This window comes from Talpa europaea (assembly GCF_964194135.1).
Source record: "Talpa europaea genome assembly, chromosome: 5".
Classification (NCBI taxonomy): Eukaryota; Metazoa; Chordata; class Mammalia; order Eulipotyphla; family Talpidae; genus Talpa; species Talpa europaea.
The window spans coordinates 122275023-122299899 of NC_140071.1; the positions used below are offsets into that span (position 1 = coordinate 122275023).

General features: G+C 40.1%; 1 protein-coding gene across 1 annotated transcript in view; it reads right to left on the reverse strand.

The window, feature by feature from the left end:
• The window catches only part of WDR19 (WD repeat domain 19), a gene marked incomplete at its 3' end in the record, with an annotated part of 60034 nt that overhangs the window by 4856 nt on the left and 30301 nt on the right, over positions 1 to 24877 (reverse strand). Inside the window, exons 18-30 of the mRNA XM_084233378.1 lie at positions 23447 to 23606; positions 23180 to 23290; positions 21928 to 22037; positions 18914 to 18971; positions 17507 to 17647; positions 17344 to 17426; positions 16673 to 16756; positions 15205 to 15351; positions 14791 to 14915; positions 11398 to 11510; positions 9933 to 10001; positions 2411 to 2488; positions 633 to 729 (exon numbers count right to left, since the gene is read on the reverse strand). Coding sequence (XP_084089504.1) covers positions 633 to 729; positions 2411 to 2488; positions 9933 to 10001; positions 11398 to 11510; positions 14791 to 14915; positions 15205 to 15351; positions 16673 to 16756; positions 17344 to 17426; positions 17507 to 17647; positions 18914 to 18971; positions 21928 to 22037; positions 23180 to 23290; positions 23447 to 23606 — 1376 coding nt within the window. The remainder of the gene's footprint in view (positions 1 to 632; positions 730 to 2410; positions 2489 to 9932; positions 10002 to 11397; positions 11511 to 14790; positions 14916 to 15204; positions 15352 to 16672; positions 16757 to 17343; positions 17427 to 17506; positions 17648 to 18913; positions 18972 to 21927; positions 22038 to 23179; positions 23291 to 23446; positions 23607 to 24877) is intronic.

Below are 24877 nucleotides of genomic sequence, written 5' to 3' on the forward strand. Positions count from 1 at the left end.
AGTTTGCAGTCTACTTTTGAAGTTTTCCAAATTTAGCCCCTCCCTCTATGCCCACTGTTAATCTTGACAGCTGGAGGTGTTAGATAACAAAAGCTGAATAAAGTAATGACATGTAATACCATAGTTTTCAAAATTGTGTTCCATATTTATGAACATCTAAAATAATAAGCTTGCAAAAATTAGTAAGGATCATCCGACTAATTCTCTGATTTATTTGATAAATATTTACAGAGCATGTAAGTTAACAGAACTGTTCGGAGATTCTGTAAATAGTCCTTGCATATAATAAAAGAACAAGGTCAACCATATCATCTTCCACCTTTCATATTGCTAGGACCAAATACATGGGATGGAAGGTGCTGAGAATATAGGAAGGGGGTTGTGGGGTGGAGAGGTCTGGGAAGTTGTCTAGAGATGGAAACTCAGGCCAGGAAGGAGTGGAGTTAGTCTCTGTCCCTGCCCTGGTGCCGTGAATTAATGTACTTGTCTGAAGCCCAGGAATGGCTGTCCCCTGAGTTTTCTGGGTACACAGTAAGCCTAGATTAGAAATGGGCTACTCCTTTCTGGGAAGGGAAGGGGTGGGAGCATCCCTCTGCTAACCTGGGAGAAAAAGATGAATATTAGCATCCTACCTGCAGACTGCTCTTCTCTGGCAATGACAATGGCAGTCCGGGCGGCATCTTGGTATTGTTTCAGGGCCATGTACAAGCGGAACAGGTACTTGGCATCCTAACACATAAACCGTTAGAGAAACGTTACTTTTCTTTGTGAACTAAAGGGAGAAACACCTAAAGTTTTGCATTTCAGTTAGAATCACTTTCTGACAACCAAGGGTTAATATTGCTTTTAAAAAATGAATATTTACTTATTGAATATGTATTCAGAGTTTATTTGCCAGGTAGTATTCTAAGTGCTTGAGACATGCTAGCACATTTAAATTCTCTTAGCCTCCCTGGAGGAAGCATGATTGTTGTGCTGATTTCATTGGTGAAAAACTGAAACACAGCAGGGCCTTTCCAGAACCAGGATTTGAACCACGGTGATCTAGCATTGGCATCTGTTTACCTGATCTTTACTCTCAAGTCTCGTGCTTGAAAACGAAATGTATTTTTTATGCAATGTACCAACTTAGCAAACTTTCAACAATTTTTGTATCTCTAAATTTCTCTGGCCTGTAAAATTTTCTTTGGCCCATGACCTTTTTCCATTGTCAGTCTCTTTAACTCTACACAATTTCACATCCTTGAGGCTGGGTTTCTGATTATTAGAATACTGAGGTGGTTGAGACAGTTGAAGGGCCTGTACTCTGTGGCAGGTTAACTGGGCTTCCCCGGGATCTTATCTTGTCTATAGAGAGACTTGGGGGCTCGGGCATCAGGACTGCTTGAGTTCTTGCCAGCTGGGACAAGCCACCACTACTCTGAATCAGTGACTTGATTCAGGACTGCTTCCTTCACAAGTAGATCTCCTTGTTTCTCAAAGCAAAAGGGAAAAAAAAAAAAAAAAAAAGCTAAGCTTTGGAAACAACCCAAATGCCCAAAAATAGATGACTGGATCAAGAAGATGTGGTACATATATACCATGGAATATTACTCAGCATTCAAAAAAGATAAACACATGCAATTTGCAGCAACATGGATGGCGCTGGAAGGGATCATGCTCAGCGAAATAAGCCAAAAAGAAAAAGAAAAATACCGGATGGTCTCACTCATAGCAGGAATCTAGAAAACTTAAATAAGGGACCAGGAAAATGAATAACTATAAGAAAGTGAAAATCAAAATCAACAAAAAACTATGAACCAGAGACACTTTTAGGGGGGCGGGGGTGGGAGGGGAGGGATTGGGGTCAGAATGGGGGGGCTGCAATTGTATGGGGAATATAACAATAAAATTTATTAAAAAAAAAAAAAAGCAAAAGGGAAGAAAAAATCCTGGAGTGCTCAAAGATGTGTCAGTCTGTCCTGATTAGGAATGAGAAGACTGATTTCTGCAGGAACCCAGAGAGTCACGTATTTTGAAAACATGTTCTCAATGACTTATTTCTACCCCTATATCTACAGTGAGTTACTTTATGCTGAATATGATTTTTGCTAATTCCCATAGTTTTTGAAGTACGAACAAATACACTCTGATTTTTAGGGGAGAGATGCTAACTCATAGCTCTAGTACCATGAACATTGTTCCTAGTATAAATAAACTTTAACACTGGAGGAAAACTGTGGGTGGTGAGGACTGTTTATTCAGAGAGCCGCGGTTATTTCATGCGTGGGCTTATAGAGCAAACGCACATAACAGCCTCTGTACGGGTGACCTAGGGCTATGTTCAGGGAGAAAAGTTTCCAAGTCTGAAGCAAAAGCCATAGTATGTAAAAACAGGGAGAGACTCACGACTAAGATAGCGAAGACGCACCTTGGGCATGCCGTCGCTCTCGCCCATCAGGTGGTCTATCAGCTGATTGGTCAGCAGTTCATCTTTTGCCTGACCGACCTGTTCAAAAGAGAAAACACCAGAAAATCAACCATCTTAGGTATAGAAAGAATGGGAGAAAGGACAGATAATCTACAAAAATGGAATAAAAATGTAAAAAATAATAGAGGTGCTGAGGCACGAAACAAGCCATGGGTCTTCATTTATTTGTAGTCGCCGTTGATGAAAATCCAGCCTTGGAAGCTATAGCTTTTCACAGTTGCTGTATCAAAGTCCTGTGGGGTTTTTTCCTTTCTGGTAACACACCGACTTCTAGGAGGCTTCAGTTAAAACTCCTAACATAAAGGGGCTGTGACAACTAGAGAGTAAGCTCCGGAGCACAGGGGCTGGGCCTTGGGCAACAATAAGCCACCGAGTGCCCCCGCCCCAGCAGCCCCCAGGAGAGGCATGTGCACACACTGTGTGTAATCTGAGGTGGAAAGGAAAGCAGGGCCACTGGGCCCCGAGGAGAGCAGGGGTTCTGGCAAGGATGTGGGCCTGGGGATCTGGATTTGAAGGTCACCTCCATAAAGGTCAGATTAGCAGACCGGGCACGCAGGGAGTGCGTCCTGCATCGCCATTTTAGAACAGGGACATTTCTCCAGTAAAGACTGCCTGAAACCAGTAGAAGGCTCCTGGAGGAGCCAGAGGTGAGCTGGGAAGTTCACCCATGCCAGGCCCCTTCTGGCCTGCAGTCCGAGCTCAGAGGGGGAGCAGGAACCCACCGCCAGGGCAGACCAGGCACGCAGGGGAGTGTGTCCCCGCATCGGCATTTTAGAACAGGGACCTTTCTTCAGTAAAGACTGCTTGAAACCCGACAGATGGCTCCCGGAGGAGCTAGAGGGGAGTGGAGAAGTTCACCCAAGATGCCGGCCAGTCCCAGCAACTCAGTGTCCCAATGCATACGGCAAATTAGAAAGCAGACAGTAGGGAGTAGAAGAACCACACACAACCTAGCAACTCCTCAGGAAAAAAGCACACCACAAAAAGAAAACCACCCCCCAGATTGCAACGACAGTAACTTGGAAGAACTTCTGAGCCTTCCAGAAAGAGAATTTAAAATTGCCATGATTAAAAAACTGACAGAAGTCATAAAGGAAAACAATGATAAGGGAAAAATAATCAACGATCAGAAGAATGAAATTGAGTCCCTAAAGAGGGAAGTAAAAGAAATGCAGGAAATCAAAGAATTAATGGAGGCACCAAAGAACTGTGGGAAAAGCAATGAAAGTAGAATAGATAAAATGGAAGAACGAATAAGCACTCTCAAAGACAGAAATAAAAAGAACCAAAACAGAAAAGGAAAGAGAAGATGGAAAAAGACCAAAGAAAGACTTCAGGAACTATCTGACTCCATGAGGAAAGGAAATATAAGAGTTATAGGAATACCAGAAGGAGAGGAGAAAGATGTAGGAACAGAGAAAATATTCAAGGAGATAATTGAAGAGAACTTCCCAAACGTGAAGAAGGAGCTAAAAATTGATATACAAGAAGCAAGAAGAACACCAAACTTCCATGACGAAAGGAAAAATACAGCAAGATACATAATAGTAAAGCTCCCAAGAATCCAGGACAAGGGAAAAATAATGAAGCTGACAAGAGGGAAGAAACAGATAACATTCAAAGGAAAACCAATCAGGCTGATATCAGACTTCTCCAAAGAAACACTACGGGCAAGGAGAGAGTGGAGGGACATAGTCAACAGACTCCAAAAAAACAGATGCCAACCAAGAATACTCTATCCCGCAAAGCTCTCCTTCCTCTATGAAGAAAGAAGGACCTTCCCAGACAAACAAACTCTGGAATTTCATTATGACTAAACCCCCACTCCAAAAAATACTACAAGGAGTCCTAAAGCCAGAACCTCAGAGGGACGAATAACAATGAAAGAAGGCCAAAAAAAAAAAAAAAAAGGTTATTAAAAGAATAAATAAATAAACTCAAAGGAAAGACAAACACAATGGCAAATACAGATGCTAACATATCAATATTAACTTTAAATGTAAATGGACTAAGCTCTTCAATAAAAAGACACAGAGTGTCAGGCTGGATTAAGAAATAAAACCCAACCTTTTGCTGTCTGCAGGAAACACATTTAGCTACAAAAGATAAAAATAGACTCAAAGTTAAAGGATGGAAAACAATCCTACAAGCAAATGGACCAAAAAAGAAAGCAGGAACAGCTATTCTTATATCAGATAAAACAGATTTCAAACTCAAAAAAATAAAAAGAGACCCCAACGGTCACTACATTATGATCAAGGGGAAAATACTTCAAGAAGAAATAACACTCATTAACATATACTCACTAAACGAAGGAGCACCAAAATATATCAGATAACTATTGTCATCTCTGAAAACAGACATCAGAGAAAACACATACATAGTGGGAGACTTCAACACACCACTATCAACAATGGATAGATTAACGAGACAAAAAATAAGACACTAAAGCTCTAAATAAGGACCTAGAGCGCTTGGGCTTAACAGACATCTATGGAACACTAAACCCCCCCCAAAAAACGGAGTACATATTTTTCTCAAGCGCACACGGATCATTCTCCAGGATTGATCACATACTGGGACACAAGACAAACATCAACAGATACACCAAGATTGAAAGCATACCAACCATCTTTTCTGACCATGAAGGCATCAAACTAGAAATAAACCATAAAAAGAAGGCAAGGAACTCTCCTACCTCGTGGAGATTGAAAACCACACTACTGGAAGACCACTGGACTAATGAGGAGATCAAAGAAGAAATTTAAAAATTCTTTGAATTGAATGACAATGAGGACACCAATTTCCTAAATGTATGGGATGCAGCAAAAGCAGTAATAAGAGGAAAATATATAGCAATAGAGGCTCACATCAAGAAACAAGAAAGAACTCAAAGAAACAGCCTAATCTCAAAGCTCAAAGATCTAGAAAAACAACAACAAAAAAACCCCAAAACTAGTAGAAGAAAAGAAATAATAAAAACCAAAGCAGAAATAAATGAATTTGAAACTAAAAAAACAATCCAAAAGATCAATGAAACCAAGAGCTGGTTCTTTGAAAAAAATCAATAAAATAGACAAACCCCTAGCCAGGCTCACAAAAGGAAAAAAGGGAGAAAGCACAAATAAACAGGATCATAAATGAAAGAGGAGGAATCACAACAGACACAGCAGAAATCAAAAGAATAATCAGGAACTACTATGAACAGTTACATGGAAACAAGTTCAACAATCTAGAGGAGATGGACAAATTCCTACAACTCTACAATCACCCAAAGCTAGATAAAGAGGAAATAGAACACCTAAACAGACCAATTACAAGCAGCGAAATTAAAATGTTATTCAAAAACCTCCCCAAAAACAAAAGCCCAGGACCTGATGGATTTACAAATGAATTCTACCAAACATTCAGAGAGGAATTAGTGCCTATCCTTCACAAACTCTTCCAAAAAATTGAGAAAGAAGGGACAATACCAAACACGTTCTATGAAGCCAACATTACACTAATACCAAAACCGAACAAGGACAACACAAAAAAGAAAAACTACAGGCCAATCTCCCTAATGAACACTGATGCAAAAATCCTCAATAAAATTTTAGCTATCAGAATCCAACAATATATCCATAAGATAATTCACCACAACCAAGTAGGATTCATGCCAGGGACACAAGGATGGTTCAACATCCAAAAATCAATCAACGTTATCCAACACATCAACAAAAAGAAATATAAAAACCATATGATAATATCAATAGATGCTGAGAAAGCTTTCGACAAAGTGCAACACCCATTCATGATAAAAGCCCTTGAAATTCTTGGGATACAAGGAACATACCTCAACATCATAAAGGCCATATATGACAAGCCAATAGCCAGTATCATTCTCAATGGTGAAAAGCTGAAAGCAATTCCATTAAGATCTGGAACAAGACAAGGATGTCCACTCTCACCACTGCTTTTCAATATAATACTGGAAGTCCTAGCCAGGGCAATAAGACAAGAGAAAGACATCCAAGGAATCCAAATAGGAAAAGAAGTCGTCAAGCTATCACTATTTGCAGATGATATGATAATATACATAGAGAACCCCAAAAACTCCACAGAAAAACTAATTCAACTCATCAATCAGTTCAGTAAAGTGGCAGGATACAAAATCAACAGGCAAAAGTCAGTAGCTTTCCTATACACAAACAATAAATCTGAAGAAGAAATCAAAAAACCATCCCTTTTATTATCAAAACAAAAAAAATCAAATATTTGGAAATAAATCTAACAAAAGAGGCAAAGAACCTATACAAATAAAACTATAAAACACTGTTAAAAGAAATAGAAGAAGACACAAAGAAATGGAAAGACATCCCCTGCTCATGGATTGGAAGAATAAACATTATTAAAATGGCCATCCTACCAAAAGCAATATACAGGTTCAATGCTATTCCAATAAAAATTTCAATGTCCTTCTTCAAAGAAATAGAACAATTATTGATGAAATTCATATGGAATCACCAAAACCCCGAATAGCGAAAGCTCTCCTGAAAAAAAAAAAAAAAAAAAAAAAAAAAAAGGGAATGGAAGCATCACACTCCCAGACTTCAAACTATACTACAAAGCCATAATCATCAAAACTGCATGGTATTGGAACAAGAACAGACACACAGACCAATGGAATTGAATAGAAAATCCAGAAATAAACCCACAGATTTATGGTCAACTAATCTTTGTCAAAGGAGCAAAGACCATGCATTGGAGCAAAGAAAGTTTGTTCAATAAATGGTGCTGGGAAAACTGGGTCGCTACATGCAAAAGAATGAAGCTTGACCACTACCTCACACCATACACAAAAATCAACTCAAAATGGATTAAAGAACTAGACATAAGACCTGAAACCATAAAATACATGGAAGGGAATATAGGTGAAACACTACGTGATTTGCACATCAAAGATATCTTTACAGACACATCACCCAAAGCAGTGATAGTGAAGGCAAAGATAAACAGCTGGGACTACATCAAATTAAAGAGCTTCTGCACAGCAAAAGAAAATAACAAAAACAAAGAGAAACCCCACCAACTGGGAGAACATTTTTGCACACAACACTAATGATAAAGGACTGATCACAAAAATCTGCAAAGAGCTGATGAGACTCAACAACAACAAAGAAAATAATCCTGTCAAAAAATGGGCAGAAAAGCTGAAAAGAAACTTCTCTGAAGAGGAAATGCAAACGGCCAACAGGCATATGAAAAAATGTTCAATATCACTTGTAATCAGGGAAATGCAAATCAAAACTACCATGAGATACCATCTTACACCAGTGAGAATGGCACATATTAAAAAAACTAGCAACAACAAATGTTGGCGAGGATGTGGAGAAAAAGGAACTCTTCTGCACTGCTGGTGGGAGTGCAAACTGGTCCAACCACTATGGAGAGCTGTGTGGAGATTTCTGGACCTACTAAACATAGAGCTCCCATATGATCCAGCAATTCCACTCCTAGGTATTTACCCAAAGGACACAGAAACATCAGTTCCAAATAGTACCTGCACCCCTGTGTTTATAGCAGCACTGTTTACAATAGCTAAGCTTTGGAAACAACCCAAATGCCCAAAAATAGATGATTGGATCAAGAAGATGTGGTACATATATACCATGCAATATTACTCAGCATTCAAAAAAGATAAACACATGCAATTTGCAGCAACATGGATGGCGCTGAAAGGGATCATGCTCAGCGAAATAAGCCAGAAAGAAAAAGAAAAATACCGGATGGTCTCACTCATAGCAGGAATCTAGAAAACCTAAATAAGGGACCAGGAAAAAGAATAGCTATAAGAAAGAAAAAATCAAAATCAACAACTATGAACCAGAGACCCACTATGGAGGTTTGGGGCGGGGAAAGGAGAGCTTGGGGTAAAAATAAGGGGGTTGCAATTGTATGGGGAATATAAAAATAAAATTAAAAAAAGTCAAAAAAATAAAAAGTAAAAAAAGAAAAAAAAAGGCCAGATTAGATCACCGACATGCGAGATCATGTTGATCAGGAAAGAGAATGGGCCTTACTGCAGGGTGGAAATGATTAGTTTTAGTTTGAAGGAATAACTACTGACCAAATTAGGCTTAAATAGTCCTGTGTCTATGAAAGAGGTGAGCCAAGAACACAACTGGAGCCGACCACGGGAACATAGCATGACTGGGCGGCACCGCCCTCTGGCCATCTTAATAGTGAGAGAAGAATCCGGAAGACGATGGGAACTGTCTTTGGGATGGAGCAACTCATGACCTCACGTGCTACGCCTCGGGGGAGAGGACAGGGAGATGTCTGGAAATTATTTGTGCTGTAGAGAAAGCAAGACAGTAGACTTGAGCGCAGGTGGGAAGACAGTTAAGCAGTGGGGTGGAGACACGCTCAGGGCTGCGGAGTTCCCAGAATTCACCCTCTGGAGGAGTTGTCAGCGAAAGATGTTGAGCCTTCATAAACCTTTTGCCACTGCTGTAAGGAAGGGGTGCTATAAGGAAGCAGAATGGGGGAGCTGTTGTTTTGATGGTTTTTGTGGATGGCTTTGCGTGAATACCCAGTATACAGAAAGCATTAATAGCTCTGGAATCAGTCTGCCCAAGGTCAAAAGGTCAGCTGTGTGGTCAAAAGGTCAGCTGTGTGGTCTTGGGCAGATTTTCCTCACTGAGGTCCAAACTCACAGAATTTGAGAAAAATGTCTGGCGAGCCTTACACCATTGCCCAAAATATGTACAACATTCTGACCTAAGAATTATACTTCTGGACATATGCCCAATAAATTTGAGTGCTAATGTCCACCAAAAGACATGAACAGCTTTATAGCACCTTCATTTATGACTAAGTCCAAACTGCAGACAATCCAAACACCACTGATAGAATAACGTCATAAACACATAGTGGAATACTGCACAGCAACGACTAAGAATGACCTAGTGCTACATGCAATAACAGATGCATTTGCCGACTTAATCAGTTTGACTGAAAGAAACCAGACATGAAACAGCGCACATGCGTGATTCCATTTATGTGAAGTTCATAAACAGGTGAAAGCAATCTTTGAGGGTGGAAGCCAGAATTGTGGTCTTCCTTGCCGGGAGGGTAACAGCCTTCTGGGGAGCCAGAAATGTTGATCTGTTTGGGGTTCCTGGTGTACACTCCTGAGTTGTACACTCAGGATTTGTGTACTTTACTGCATGCAAGTTACACCTAAAAGATTTTATATACCCCAGTGAAAAGATGGAATGTCTGTGATTTGCTTTAAAATCCTCCAAGGGAAGGCAGAGGTGTGAATACATCAGCTTGTCCAGATGTTGACAGCTTTTGAAGTCAGATGATGGGTATGTGGGAATTTGTGACAGTTTAGTCTACTTCTGTGTATGCTTGGATACTTCAAAAGGTTTTAAAAATTGGCATTCGCAAAGGTTTCATTATAGAGTTTACTTACGGTTTCAATCGCCATTTCTATTGCCACGTTGTCTTCTGAGTTTGGACACTTCAAGAAGTGTTTGAGTGCCTGAAATGAGAGTTGTGTAGCAATTAGAAATTTTCAAACTGCTTTTATATTGGGAAAAACAAAGTTTCCACACATACAGAGTAATTATAGTTTGTGGAAATACCTTTATCTCAACTAGGGACTTGCATAGTGCTGGTTCTAAAAATTATTTTTTAAAAGCTGGGTATAATTTAAAAAAGGAACATCCACTTAATGCTCTGAAGAATTTTATTCTAGTTCTGATTCTTGAGGAAATGAAAATTTAAAATGTGCCCTCTTTCAGTAGGAGATTTCTTTTCTTTCCTTCATTCATTTGACAAACATTTACTGACAACCTGCTAGTGTGAATAGGAGACTGTGCTACATGCCGTGGAGAAAACCAGGAAGAATGTGATATGACTCCTTTTTTTTTTAATTAGGTACAGTTTAATAGAGAGGTGTGATGTGACGAAATCGGGACTCAATTAAATCATAATTGTCCAATTTCTGAACACCAGAGCATCACCCCTATGAAGAAATTTAAGGCTATAAAAGCTTACAAGATAAATGAGCAGGATTGCCTGCTGGTTTTTGAGGTACTTTAAGGATGAAGATTAAAGATGGGGATGACCCTAAGGAACCACAGCGGAAAGAGGACATGAAAGATGGACAGGCCAGTGGCAGGAGGTGCAGAGGGCCAAGAGGAATCCAGATGGAAGAGGATAAGATCAGGGAAGAGTGTAGGATTCTTTGATGGAAATAGCTGGATACCAGACTGGAAGTTCATATGGTTTGGTCAAATTGTGGAAGTCCTCTGGAGCACCAGCTAAGGAATTTGGACATTACCTAAGTGGCCAGGAATAGCAAATTGGTGGCGTGCAGGCCGATCTCACAATAGACAGGTTTTCCTCAGCCAGTAAGGTGTTAGTCAAGTATCTGGGCCAGCATTTTAAAGTCAAGAGAGTCAGACTTCCGTCTCTTGAATAAACCCTCTGATCCTGAGTGGCAACAATTTTCAGGAGGTGAGCAGAAGCTGTCCCCTTTAGACAAACACCGGAGGCAGCCAGCGGCCCCTCCCCTGCCACACAGCTTCACTTACTTATGTCCATTGTTTGAACATGAAGCGCATGTTAGCGACGCTAGGTGAAAGCAAGAACCATTTGGGGAACAAAATGAAGATGAGTTATAGGGAGAGATTAAAACAGGGAAAATGGGACACCATTACAGGAATTAAATTGAGGTGACCCAGGGCTTGGAGTAAATTGATGGTCATTGGAATGAGGAGGGACAGATGTCTGAGAAACTATAAAGTAAGAATGTGATTGGGGGCAGGAGAGGTAGGAAAATTTTACAGTTGAATCTGGGAGAACAGAGCTTATAATATTTCCTAGAATCATTCCTGTGGAGTCCAGTGGCTATTTTCTTGACAAATACTAACCCGTGAATACTGGCCACACAGCAAGAAGAATTTTCCAGCCTGAAGATGTCTTTTTTCTCCTTCAAAATACAGGGCAATACTTTGATAGTCCTCATTACTAGTGTCTTCAGAACCTACAACGAAAGTTTATTGAGTAAAATATCTGAGCAAAAGTCATTTACCTTTTATTGCTAACCTAAAAATAAGATCTAAAAACAGGCGATCTAATAATAGGTGATCAAAAACACTCAATGGCCAACATGAAGGTTACAGTGTCCTGTTTCGTCACAAACACATCATAATCACCCCACATATGCACTCTGCTCCCTCTTATTTTCACTCTAAACAAGAATCAGGAAAGCTGATCATGAGGCTTTGTGAGGATCTAGGTTACTGTCTGCCCTTAGCACTTAAACCTTTCTTCAGGGGTCTCCATCTCACTTCCTAAAACAGAAGAAACTGTGACTATCATCACCTCCACCGGGATTGTTTCTGAACAATCAGACACAAAGCCAAGCATAATGCAAATATAATCCACCTCTTTCTCAGCAATGCCTGATTTATTTTTTTTAAAGATTTATTTATTTATGCATACAAGAACTGGGGTACAGGCCAGAGGTGTGGGGGGTGAAAGGATTCACCAGAGAAAGAGCGGGGAACAGAACAGGCAGACTGAAATACACAGCTGAGGGGAGCAGCGGGCGAGACAGGAGAGGTCTCTGCGCCATGTGGGTAGCTCCCTGGCCGGCCAGGGATCGAACTCGTGCTGCAGAGGCTGTGGACAGCTTCACAGTGTGGTGATTAACCCCTTATGTCACCAGGGAGGCCCAGCAATGCCTGATTTAAATGAGAGTCTGTATGTACTTGTCAGAAAAGTAAGGGAGGTAATATTTAAGTGGTCCATGATTGCCATTTAAAGATATTCTTTCTTTTTGGATTGAGGCTTATATAGTAAGCTCAGGGGAAAGAAGGCCCGGAGCTGCTGGAGTTAAAATTTATTGTTTGTATTTACTTATGGGAGCTGGAGACCCAGGAAGAAAATCAGTATAATGACAGCCCTTGCTGGGTCTCCCTGATGGCACAGGGACTCTCAGAGCTATCAAGCCATCACCAGCCACTGCGGCATGAGCTTGATCCCCGGCCAGGGATCTAGCCCACATGGTGCAGCAGACCTCTCCTGCCTGCACCCATTCTTGTATGCATAAAATAAATAAACCTTTAAAAAAAAAATAACAGCCTGTGCTGCCCAAGGCTGAGGTAGAGTTTATAAGAAGGTAAACAGAGGGAGAGGAAAGTGTGTGTATGTAACAGGAAAAGCCATATCTTTAATGAACTTAGAACAACTTAAAGGCCTGAGAATAATGGTGATTTGTAATGTTAAGGATATGTCACCTGTCAAGTTAAAACACTGGAAATTCTAATTTTTTTTTTTTAAGATTTATTTATTTATTTATACAAGCACTGGGTACAGTCAGAAGCGAGGGAGGGTGAGAGAATTCACCAGAGCCAGAGCGGGGAGCAGAGCAGGCAGAAGGACCGAAGTACACTGCTGAGGGGAGCAGCGGGCGGCAGGAGAGGTCTGCGCCATGTGGGACCCTCCTCCCATGGCTGGGGAGCATCCGGGGATCGAACCGGTGCTGCAGAGGCTGCGGGCAGCCTCACAACCCAGCGCTCAACCGCTGTACCACCGGGGAGGCCCTCTAATGTGGTTTTGATCTATACTTTTTTCTTTAGATTTTTACTTTCTTCAATTATCTAAATGACTTCCTATTAGAAGATGCGTTCACCTATTTCTTTATAGATTAAAAAAAAGGTATCTTCATGAATTACATCATTAATTCTTATGGTCATTTTGTTAAAAAAAAAAAAAAGGGGCCTCCCCGGTGGCGCAGCGGTTGAGCGCTGGGTTGCGAAGCTGCCCGCGGCCTCTGCAGCGCCGGTTCGATCCCCGGCTGCTCCCCGGCCACCGGAGGAGGGTCCCACATGGCGCGCAGACCTCTCCTGCCGCCCACTGCTCCCCTCAGCAGTGTACTTCGGTCCTTCTGCCTGCTCTGCTCCCCGCTCTGGCTCTGGTGAATTCTCTCACCCTCCCGCGCTTCTGACTGTACCCAGTGCTTGCATAAATATAAATAAATAAATAAATAAATAAATCTTTAAAAAAAAAAAAAAAGCCTCCCCTGGTGGCGCAGCGGTTGCCTGCAGCCTCTGCAGTACAGGTTCGTTCCCCCGCCAGCGGTGAGGGTACCACAAAAACAAAAAAAAAAAGCAAAGAAACAAGCCCAGAATAATAATTCTACTTGAGGTACCGTGAATAGTCAAATTCATAAAGTAGAAGAACGGTTATCCGGAACCTGGGGAGGAAAGGGATTGGGGAATTCTTGTTTAATGGGGACGGAGTTTTAATTTAGGACAATGACAAAGTTCTGGAGATGGACAGTGGTGAAGATGGCAGGAGGACATGAATGTTTAATGTAACCAGACTGAACACTTCACCATGGTTAAAATGGCAAGCGCATACTATTTATATTTAACTATAATTTTTTTTTAAATTTTTATTTATTTATACAAGCACTGGGTACAGTCAGAAGCGCGGGAGGGTGAGAGAATTCACCAGAGCCAGAGCGGGGAGCAGAGCAGGCAGAAGGACCGAAGTACACTGCTGAGGGGAGCAGCGGGCGGCAGGGGAGGTCTGGGCGCCATGTGGGACCCTCCCTCCGGTGGCTGGGGAGCAGCCAGGGATCGAACCGGTGCTGCTGAGGCTGCGGGCAGCTTCACAACCCAGCGCTCAACCGCTGCGCCACCAGGGAGGCCCTATTTAACTATAATTTTAAAAACCCAGCACCATAAACAGTATTATGTATGACCCATAAGAAGAAAAATCAGGAAATGACTTCAGTAATTCCTAAGATAACTGCAAACATGGGAAGAAAACCTATAAGCAGGTATCCTCAGAATATAATTCTCTTTCAGACTCTGGAAATCTTTAAAAACCACATCTTGTATATGTCACTCTTCTTCAAAGTAATTACATAATGTGCAACTGAATTTTTAAAATTTATGAAACATTTACTTTTGAAAAAATCATTCTACATTTCCTATCACCATTTTGGAAGTGGATTTTTCCCACTGGTTGAATCATAGCAGAATTAGGAGAAATCTGGGCTCTTGTGGAAAATACTGTTTCCCTCCCCGCCACCAGTCCTTAATTTTTGAAAATGACCTTATAATTCCATCTCACCTTTGAGCTGACAGTAGGCTCTTGAAATATAACAAGAAACATTCAAATATGTGTGTGTGTGTGTGTATAAATGGCACGTGTGCACATGCTTGTGGGTATAACCATCTGATATAGGTCCCATAGTGTTCCTAGGATAGAAATCCTTGAGAGAAATTAGGGAAAACAATGATAATTACCAATAATGTCTGCATAGATTTCCATTTTGTTGTGCTGCTGAGCCAGCGTAAAAGCTTCATTATTACATTTGGACATAACAAGAAACTGGATGGCAGACCCATAGTCACCTAACTGTAGGAAAAACCTGAAACAAAGCACTTTAATTAGCTTGATTTTCATATAAAATAGTGATTTATAAAATAAAATCTTTTTCAATCATAAAAAACTACTTAAAAATAAATTTCAGGTAAACTGCAATTCTACAGAATATGCTTCTGTCTGCAAAACACTCTCAGCCACTGATCACAACAAACTTTTGAATTTAAACACACACACATACATAAGTGTATATACATATATTTCTGATAAGGGGAGGCGGGGCTTTCTTGCATACCTAGTTTTTAAAAGTCCAAAAATATCAATGCATGTGTTACCTGGCTACCATTTTGGCTCCCTCCAGGGACTGGGTCTCTCTCACAATGCTGACGGCCTTTTCGGGATTGTTGAGGTGATCCAGGTAGATGCGGATCACGCTGTTCCACTGTTTGGCATTCTCATAAGCCAGAATAGCTTCTTTGTACCTGTAAGAAACGCTTAGTTCAGACAAAGGGTCTTAACACTGGCATACTGGGAGGAAGGGGAAGCAATGTCAATAAATGTCTGGGCACCGTTTTTATTGATAGTGGTTGTTTATTTTTCCTCTCCTTTTTAAGATATAAATGTATTTAATTTTTTTAAATCGAGGTGCCATTGGTTTAGGATACTATATATGATTTTAGGGGACTAGATCCTCACTTATTTTTCTTTTAACTTCTTACTCCATCAGAAAAAAATACCAGGAACCATCTCACTGAAATATGTTCTTTTTAGGGGTTTAATAAACTAACAGTAAAATAGCATATTGAATTGTGTTATCTGAACTATAGCTACATAATTTTTTATATATAATGTTTTTATTTCTTTCTGAATGGGAAGATTGTAATAGTAATGTGGGCTTATTTGAGAAAACAGTATTTTTTCACTAGGATAGTTTACAAGTGACATTTAAAATCTTTGCCTGTTGACCTCTAGATGGAGCTCGAGACTTCTCTTCAGTTCCCTCCAGCTTCCAGCTCTTTCCATTTCAACAAGATATTTAATGTATCTCTATTTTTCTCAGGTTACTGTTCTAAAGGGGAGAGTATTAACCTTTAAAAATCTCTGAGTACGTGCTGTCAGCTAACCTTCCAAAGGCTACAGAAATTTATGCTCCCATCAGTCCTGTGTTATGAGAGCATTTTGACAGTCTGGTTATTAGTTGAAAACACATCTCTCCCAATATGGGAAGTTAAAATGATATACTGTTACTTTAATTACAGTTAGTGAAGGAGAACTGTTTCACATTTGCATGAAATACAATTTCTGTGTTTTCTGGGACTCCTTGTTGGCTTTAGTCATTTCCTCCTAGTATCCTTGAGTTTCTTGCATTAAGTTGCAGAGAACTTTGTATATTTGGGATACTACCTACCCGTGGCTCTATTTTGATACTACGACTTAACCAGTGCAGCTGTCTGCCTGCAATTCACATTTCTTCACTTTCTTCTCCTTTGCATCCTTAAGTTATCCTCTCTATTAAAATGACTACCATTTAATTTCATTTTCATGCCATATTATAAAAACTTCAGCTTCTAGTATTTAACCCCCAAATTAAAAAACAAAACAAAACAGGATAAATCTGTATTTGAATACAGGAAGGATCGGCTGAGGGATACGAGGTGTAAGAAAGGCACTTCAGGCCAGGTGAGCGGTTAAGGATGTTTTCTTTCCCTATATTGCTTTTCTTAGAGGACTGCAAATACCAATGGTTAATTTCTCCAACTTACAGTTCTTTAAATTTGTAGAAATTTGAGAAATTGTACAAACCTCCCATCTGCTTCTTTCGCTTTGGCATACTGCAAGTGAATCTTGGGAGAAGAAACATGAGCTAGAAGCTCGCCAACTTTTGCCCTAGAAAGTCAGGTTTAGAAGAACAACATCAGCAATGTATTCACTTTAAAAGCAGCTTCTTCGTTTCTAGGATTCAAAAACTAGTTGTCACGATCTTTCAAAAACAGTGGCTTTTCCCCATGGACTATGTAGCAGGATGATGGTGCTTTGGTGGTGGGAAAACTATGGTGATCACGCCTGAGGGGAGAAATCCTATCGTGTGGGAAAAACAAACAAGGATATAAAATAATGGTATGTCAATTAATTAAAATATGTATATATTGGCTCTTCCAGGAAAAACAGATTTAATAGCGTTTTTCTTGGCGCCTTGCCCAAAGGGAAGAAAATGAAGGTTAGTTCATTTAACTCTATGGGGGATAGAGATCTTTTTCTTTTCTAGTAATTTATTTAATCAGGGATTTCCCTGTACCAAGCCAACTGTGCCGCTCTTTGGGAACAGAACTATTAATATGAGCTTATCTAAGAGGAGGAGGAGGAGATGGAGCGAAGATCCAGGTGGGAGAGCAGATGTGACGTCAGAGGAGCAGCAAGGACACGTGGCGTCTGCGGGGACACACGCATTTCCACGTTTGCGCAGAAAGCCTTACCAGTTCTTACAGCGGATGTAAACAGACGCTGCTTTGTCATAGTAGAGACCTTTTTCATACAGTTGGGCGGCTTCTGAAAATTGCTGAAATAGTATGAGATTATTAAAATACTAACTTTATTGAGTATACGACTGCATGCATATTTACACAGTGAAAAGCATACCTTCATACTCTCCAGAATGGCTCCACAGTCCCTTTTAAGGACCCTGCTGGGGTGCTTGAGGGCTTGGTTAACCCCTCGGCGGATGTCTCCCATTCGTATGGACATCTGGGCCACTCCGGCCAGACACACTTCATCATGCTCCTGCAGTTATGAGACAGACAACAGATAAATCTGACTCTAACTTGAAATGATAGATTTCAGCCAAACAATTTGAATCTAAAATGACATACAATCAAAGGTCACATTCAGTGGTTCTGAGAATGTGGGAAAAATGGACATATTTATATGTAACAACTGTATGAAACACTTTGGAGAGCAACTTAGCAATATGAAAAACTAAAAGCACACACATTTATGACCTGGAAATCTGTAAGAATAGATCCTTGAGCAATGCTACATTATGTAGTCTAAGACACACGTAGTAGGTGGACTATTACAGCACTTTTGACAGTAAAAATGCCAAAGTCAAATATAATTCAAAAAGGGGTGAATAAAAAACCTAACAACTATGGTACATTCAAGCAATGAATAGTAGTTCTTCAAATATTGAATGAATAAAGCTAAAAAATTGCTGCTTTTCACAGAATGGATTCTCAGTTGATCTTTGTTGAATGATGGAAATGAATGATTTCATTTTTAGTAAAAACCCCTACATTATAGACATATTCATATACTCAGAAGCGCTTCTGGATGGAAATGATATAAAATCATTAACAGTAGCTACCACTAAGGGGTTTGGAAGGAGGAGAGACTATGGGCTCTCACTTTTCATGTTTCATACTTTGGGAATTTTTAAAATTGACTATAATGAAACTATTATTTTTGTTATAAAAACTGCTAGAAGTAAAACAAAATGAAAAGATGCTTAATATTTATAAATCACTGTCTCACTTAAAAACATCAGCTTTCATCATAAATTTAGTTTCTTGAGCATGGGAGCATGGGCTGTAATAGGAGGTAAAGTCCCTGCTTTGCAGGGATACCATAAAAGACACTGCATGAGACATGGGATGGTGGAAGGAACTTTCATGAACTGTAATACATTTTCAAAGTGGTTATTGAAACTACTTAAAAGAGTAAAAGGAAAAGCCTTATGAAAATCACAGCCTGTAAGTGGGAAGGGATAAATATCTTACCCCAAACTTAATAAATGCATGTTTTGGAGGCAATGGAAAATGTCTTTTTCAGATGGATCAAAATGTTGCCATCTTTAGGTTTTATGAGTTTTAAGCATTTTAAGATGATTCAACTGAATCATCTTGTATCTTTGCAAGGTTGTCATAAATTGAAAAATGTCACCTGGCTAAATAAATACTGAGCAAATACAATGTAAATAAAAGCATAAGTTTTAAAATCAAACTAACAACACACCCAAACATTATTACACTAATCTTTGCCCAAGGTTACCTTATTATCACCTGTTATCCCTTTCTCATAATGAGCCAAAGCATTTACATAATCACCCCTGAAAGAAAAATGAGAGCAAATTTTAATACATATCTAAGTATCCTATTTACATACACATGGTTTAAAAGATAATTTTCATCAGAGTAGCTAAAGTTCACAAAAGATGTAATACACAAAATATATGTAAGCATGCACTGAAGTGCAGCCCACTGTTTTGTTACTTTAAAAATAAATATGAAGCTGGATTATGCTAGACTATAAGGTATTTACCTTATGGCATGATAGGAATTTTTTGGGAATGATGTTAAATTTTATGGACCACTTTTAGTTAATTATCTCCTTTGGGGCACTAGCTGACCTTAATATGACCATAAACACTAATATATTTCCCAATATTTCCAGTATTCCAATAAATATTCAATATTTACAAGTGGACTATGAGTTCAAAGAATCTGGTAGAAGTGATGAGACCCTCTGGGGATGAGTTGTATCGAGGGCCCTGCTCTTACTCTAATAAAAAATGTTATAATAATATAAACAAGACTTCCTATTCCCATGACTGATGCTAATAAGGAGCTGCATGTTCAGAAGGCATGCTATCTCAATTTGTTTTTATTGTTCAGTATAGAATGGGTTGGTGATTTTCCTAAAATCCATTGGGAGATCTATCTTCCTCTAATAAACCATTCGTCCAGAATAAATTAGCCAGCTCTGAAAATGGCATTGAATCCACTTGAACTCCACCATATCAGCTCAAGTGACTTATTCAACCTTTCTAAGCCTCACTCGGTTCTCTTATCTGCTGGCAGTGCAAGGAATTTTCTAAAGAGAAACTCTTTTGCTAAGAATGTGCTTTGGACAACCCATGGTTTCACAGTCAGCAGTTTCTAAGTGACAATCTCGAATATTTGAGTCAAATGTCAAGCAGCTAGGGATGATGCCTAACAGCGTGACTGACCAATCCTCAGGAGTCTGAGGTTTTCCTTGGGCAGGCCCAACTAGGAGATACTCTATTAGGATACTTGGGATTTTGGAACTTTTTGTATTTTAGCTCCTATACTTATTTCATTTTGGAGCTCGCATATGGATCTAGTTTTCTAGTCTAATCCCAGACTAGAGAGCTAAATTCCCCCTCTGCTCTGAACTAATCAAGGTCTGGGATGCTAAAGAAACAGAATTGAGGACAGGCCTCGTCTTAGGTGTGAAATCAGCAGCTGGTAGCCACTGGGATAGCTGGTGATTATGAGCTGAACCTAGTCAAGTTGCTAGGTTCACAAGGCAAACTCTCCTGACTGTTGGGGCCAGGGTGTGTTCCTGGATCAGGGCAAGGAGCCAGCAGACAAGCAGCAGTGAAGGGTGGGGAACTAACAGCTTTGGGGACAAGTGTTGAAAAGAAAGAGTTAAAAAAATTATCAACAAAAGCAGAGGCTTTCAGTGGTCTCAGCTCATCTGACTATAATGAGACAAAGTGTTGAGAGTTTGCTACTAAAGTTTCCATCCCTCTGAAAGAAAAACAAATGGAAATGCTCTGGAAGGTCTGAGGGTTTACTGGAATGTTTGTGCTGTGACACGTGGTGGGCGTCTTCCAGGGTGGTGATGCTTTTCTCTCACACAGAAGTTCCTTCTCTAAAATCCAGTCACCCTCAGGGCAGCGACTGAGGGTGAGGGCCTTGTCCCTGAGGCAACACATTTAGAGTCCACAACACAACCAGAACAAACCCCTAGATACAAAGAAAGATTCCAATTTGCTCTTTTCAATATATGGATGATCTCCTTTGCAAAGGGAAGAAATGTGACAAATGTAAATCACCGTTAAATTTGACAAAATTTCCAAAAAAGTTTTTAATTGGAAATGGGAAACTTAAATAAGGTACTCTGGTTAGAAATGAACAAGTATTTTTTGATTGACTAATATCTAGAACTATAATTTGTGTGTCAGGTGTCAGTATTCTCAGTGAATCCAAAGTCTATGAAAATAAAGTGGAACTATATAAAAATATGAATAATCAAACGTCAGAACCATTGCTTTGGCTCAAAGGCCAATATTGTCCCACATTTTATTTGTTGAAATGGAATGTATTTAATTTGAAAAGAAATTGTCCCTTTGCGATGCAGTTGTCATTATACATACACATGTAAATTTATATTTGAAAAAGATTTCATTTATTATCTGCAGTTCTTTGCATTACTGACAATAAATGCATTATTGACAATAAATGCAGTCCTTTGCATTTATTGTCTGCAGTGCATTGCACTAACCATGGCTGAATGCAAATTTAAAACCAGATCTTGAACACCTCTAATTTTTCCCACATTAAAATAAACATGTGGTCTGTCAACTGAAACTATTGACAACCAAGACTGATCCACAATTCAGAACACTACAAAATTCTTTCCCAGGGCTAGGAAAATTTGTGAGCCTATTCGTGCTGCATGAAGGATTACTATCAAGCACTGAATTTCTGCCTGTGAAAAGCTTCTGGTGTGATTTTCAACACTTCCTAATTTTTATCCATATGCAGTTCAATTTAAAAAAGAAAAATTACAATTTTAAGCAGATAGAAAATTTAGATTAAAATCTGGTTATTTTTCACTATGCCTTAAAATTACCAAGTATTCATATTAAAATTATACAGAATTTAATTTGTATAAAAGTACACAAATTAAAATTACAAAGTATTCAAAGAGGTGAGGATGAGTATCAGTTATGAAAAGCGGGCCATCACCCAGAGGCATAGTAACTCTTGTTGGTCAAGTGGGGTTCAGTATTTTAGACTCTAAAGGTAGAAAAGGCATAGACCCGAACTCAGATTTTGGTGCTGAACATGAAAATGGGTAAATGCATGGATAAGATGCCATGATTTAGAAACGATTTTTTTGGGATGAGTAATTAATATAACTTTTTCCCCTCAAAAAACAATTATTAAATCAATGGAGGACAGTATCAAAAATGCCTATTTAGAATTGCAAATGTACAGTAATTTGATTGAAATACACAAAAAAGGAGGACTTACGTGAATTCAAGCTGAATAGCATATTCTTTTGATATAAATGGTATCTGGTCTGGAGCTAAACGCTTTGCCAATTGTAGAGCACTGTCCCAATGCTGTAAATCCCTTCTCATCTATTAGGAAGAGAGAAACCTTAATTTCAAATGAGCAAATTATTTTGCACAGTCTGCTGTAGTGCTAGTTCTAATAGAAGTGATCACAAGAACTTTTTGGTTAAAAAATAAAACTTGATCTTTGCAAGGACAATGCATTACTATAGCATACATTCTCAGTGGGGGTGATAAGAGCCTCTAACGGGTGAAAATTGGTTCTTGGGGAGCTAACAGACCTAAGTTATTACAACGGCGTGCAGTTTCCAAAACTGAATTCTAATGAACCAAGTTTTATTCTTTGGTATTTAATTTTGCCCAATAGGGAAAAATTAAGACGGAATCAAAATTAATTCAATCAATTGATTAAGTTAACATTAAATTTTTTTTCTTAGAGAGATTAAAGAAGTTAAAATACTTTATTATGGGAATTGATGCTTCTGTCTGAGAAAACTTGAGGCCATATCACAATAGGAGTAATAACAAGCCAATAAAACATGTCTTTCCTCCTGGCTCCTATGGTCTTGTCCAAGATGACAGGGCTGGGATTTGAACCCAGACATGTCTGACTCACGAGCGCACGATCTAAATTCCTGTCCCATGGAGCTATGACTCCACTGTCCTCCAAGGAGGTACTCCCTGTGGTGCAGTCCTGCCCCCACAATGCCTGCCTTGGGGACCTAGTGAGGGTACAACAGTGGTTTTTAGCCCACCTCTGCATACACAAGAGAATCTCCTACAGTGAGTAAAAGAAAGAGGTGGCTCAGTCTCCTCATTGGAAAACAAACATTAATAATACTATTCCATAGGGTTGTTGTGAGGGCAAAGTGAGTTCAAGTGTGTCACGGGCTTAGAAAAGTGCCTGGCACATATGCACTCAGCATGGTGACTGATTTTATTTGCATGCGTTTCTGTACATTATATAATATGTTGTTTTTGGATACATTTAGACTTCAAATTAATTAGTAATAGTCTAAAACCATGCCTTTTGGTGGCCCCTCGGAATGCAGAATGAAAAATGTTTGTGCAGAGAATGAGCACTCGGAGGTTCTGGTGGCTGAAATGTCCAATTCCAGCAGGGGTAAGGCCGTGCTGTGAGATTTCAACTTATAAAAGGGGTAACCCGCCGTGTGGGCCCTCCTGCCCCTCCTTGTTTGCGGCCATACCTCTAGGGCCGCCACAGGGCAGCTGGACGCGAGGTACAGGTCCTGAGCCAGGTTGAAATCGTTGGTAAACATGGCGAGGTGTCCGGCCAGGAGATTGTAGTCCTCTATGCCCTACACAGCAGAAAGGCACTTTCGATGAGAAGAAATACAAGAGTTTAATTTTTTCCAAGTCTTTTCTCAGGAGGGAGAAGTGACATGCTCTCAGTTCACCTGGTTATGAAGTCAGCTGGGATGAACTGCAGACATATTTAAGGGACTGCTGTTTACCTTTATTTGTTCTAAGGACATCACCATGCCGACATTTCCAACTGTCCGATAGACGCGGATTGCAAACTCCACCTCCATGTGCTGGAGGCAGGCTCTGCCCAGCTCATTCCAGGCAGCGTGATCCTTCAGAACCCTGCACATTTCCCACGCGTCAGAAAACCTAGGATTTTAGCACATAATTTATCAGGTTGCTCTCCTTGCGCCCCCCCCCCCCCCCCCCCCGTTAAGGCAGGTTTCAGGTAATGGAGAATTTAAGGTTATGCGCACCCTCGACACATTTTGCAAAACATTTCTTAATCTGTAATTATTAGCTGCAAGTAATGGGAAACTATGGAATGTTCCTCCTTTTTGTACAAAGGCTTTTCCTTGAATTTCTTTTATTAATCAGAATCTGCTTTGCGTGGCCATCCTCCATGGGTAACGACTAATTCTATCACTTTATTTTTTGTTTAACTCATACATAGATGAGAATTACTTTCATTCTCACATATGGGGCCAAGAAACTTAGTTCTCTATTCCTGTCACTTTAGAAGTGTACACCGGGGCTCCAGACCATGCGCTGTCAGCTGCCTGCTTCTGAATTGAGTATGCGTGACCACAGCTCTCTCAGCCTTCTTTTTTTTTAAAGATTTATTTATTTATGCATACAAGAACTGGGGTATTGGCCAGAGGTGTGGGGGTGGGGTGGGGTGAGAGGATTCACCAGAGTGGGGAGCAGAGCAGACAGATCCACTGAGATACACTGCTGAGAGATGCAGCGGGTGAGACAGGGTTAGCTCCCTGGCCGGGAATCAAACTCATGCTGCAGTGGCTGCTGACAGCTTCATAGTGCTGAGATTTAACCCCTTGTGCCACCAGGGAGGCCCCTCAGCCATTTATTTAAGGACGACCTGCGGCACCTCCTGTGCCACGACAGCCAATTGAGTAGTTCAGCAGAAGCCCTCCAGCCCTCACAGCCTGCTGCTCTCTGGTTTAAAACATGACTGTAAATGTGGACTGAACTTTCTGTGGAACCAGTATATGACTATATCACCTCTTTCCATCTACCTGTACTCATGTCCATTCCACTCAACAGGCATTGACTGAGTTACATGTCAGGGGTGGTGCAAGGAACTGAAAAACAAAGCTCAAGCAGTCATTGTCTCTCAGGGGGTCTTAATTGGGGAACATAAGAGACAGATAAGTCGACAGATGACTTGAACATGGTGGGACAGAGATTACTGAGTGGTTACAAGTATGAGAATCTTTGTGTTAAGTGCTTGGCTTCAATTCTCTCACTGGGTTACCCTAACAACCCCCACCACTAAGTATTATTATTTTTCCCTTACAAATTAGTAAAATGAGGCAGAAAGGCCTTAAAAGACTTGCCTGAGTCACCCAGTGCGCATGCTCTAAACTATTATGTCTATTGCACCCTGGCCCTGAGGCAAC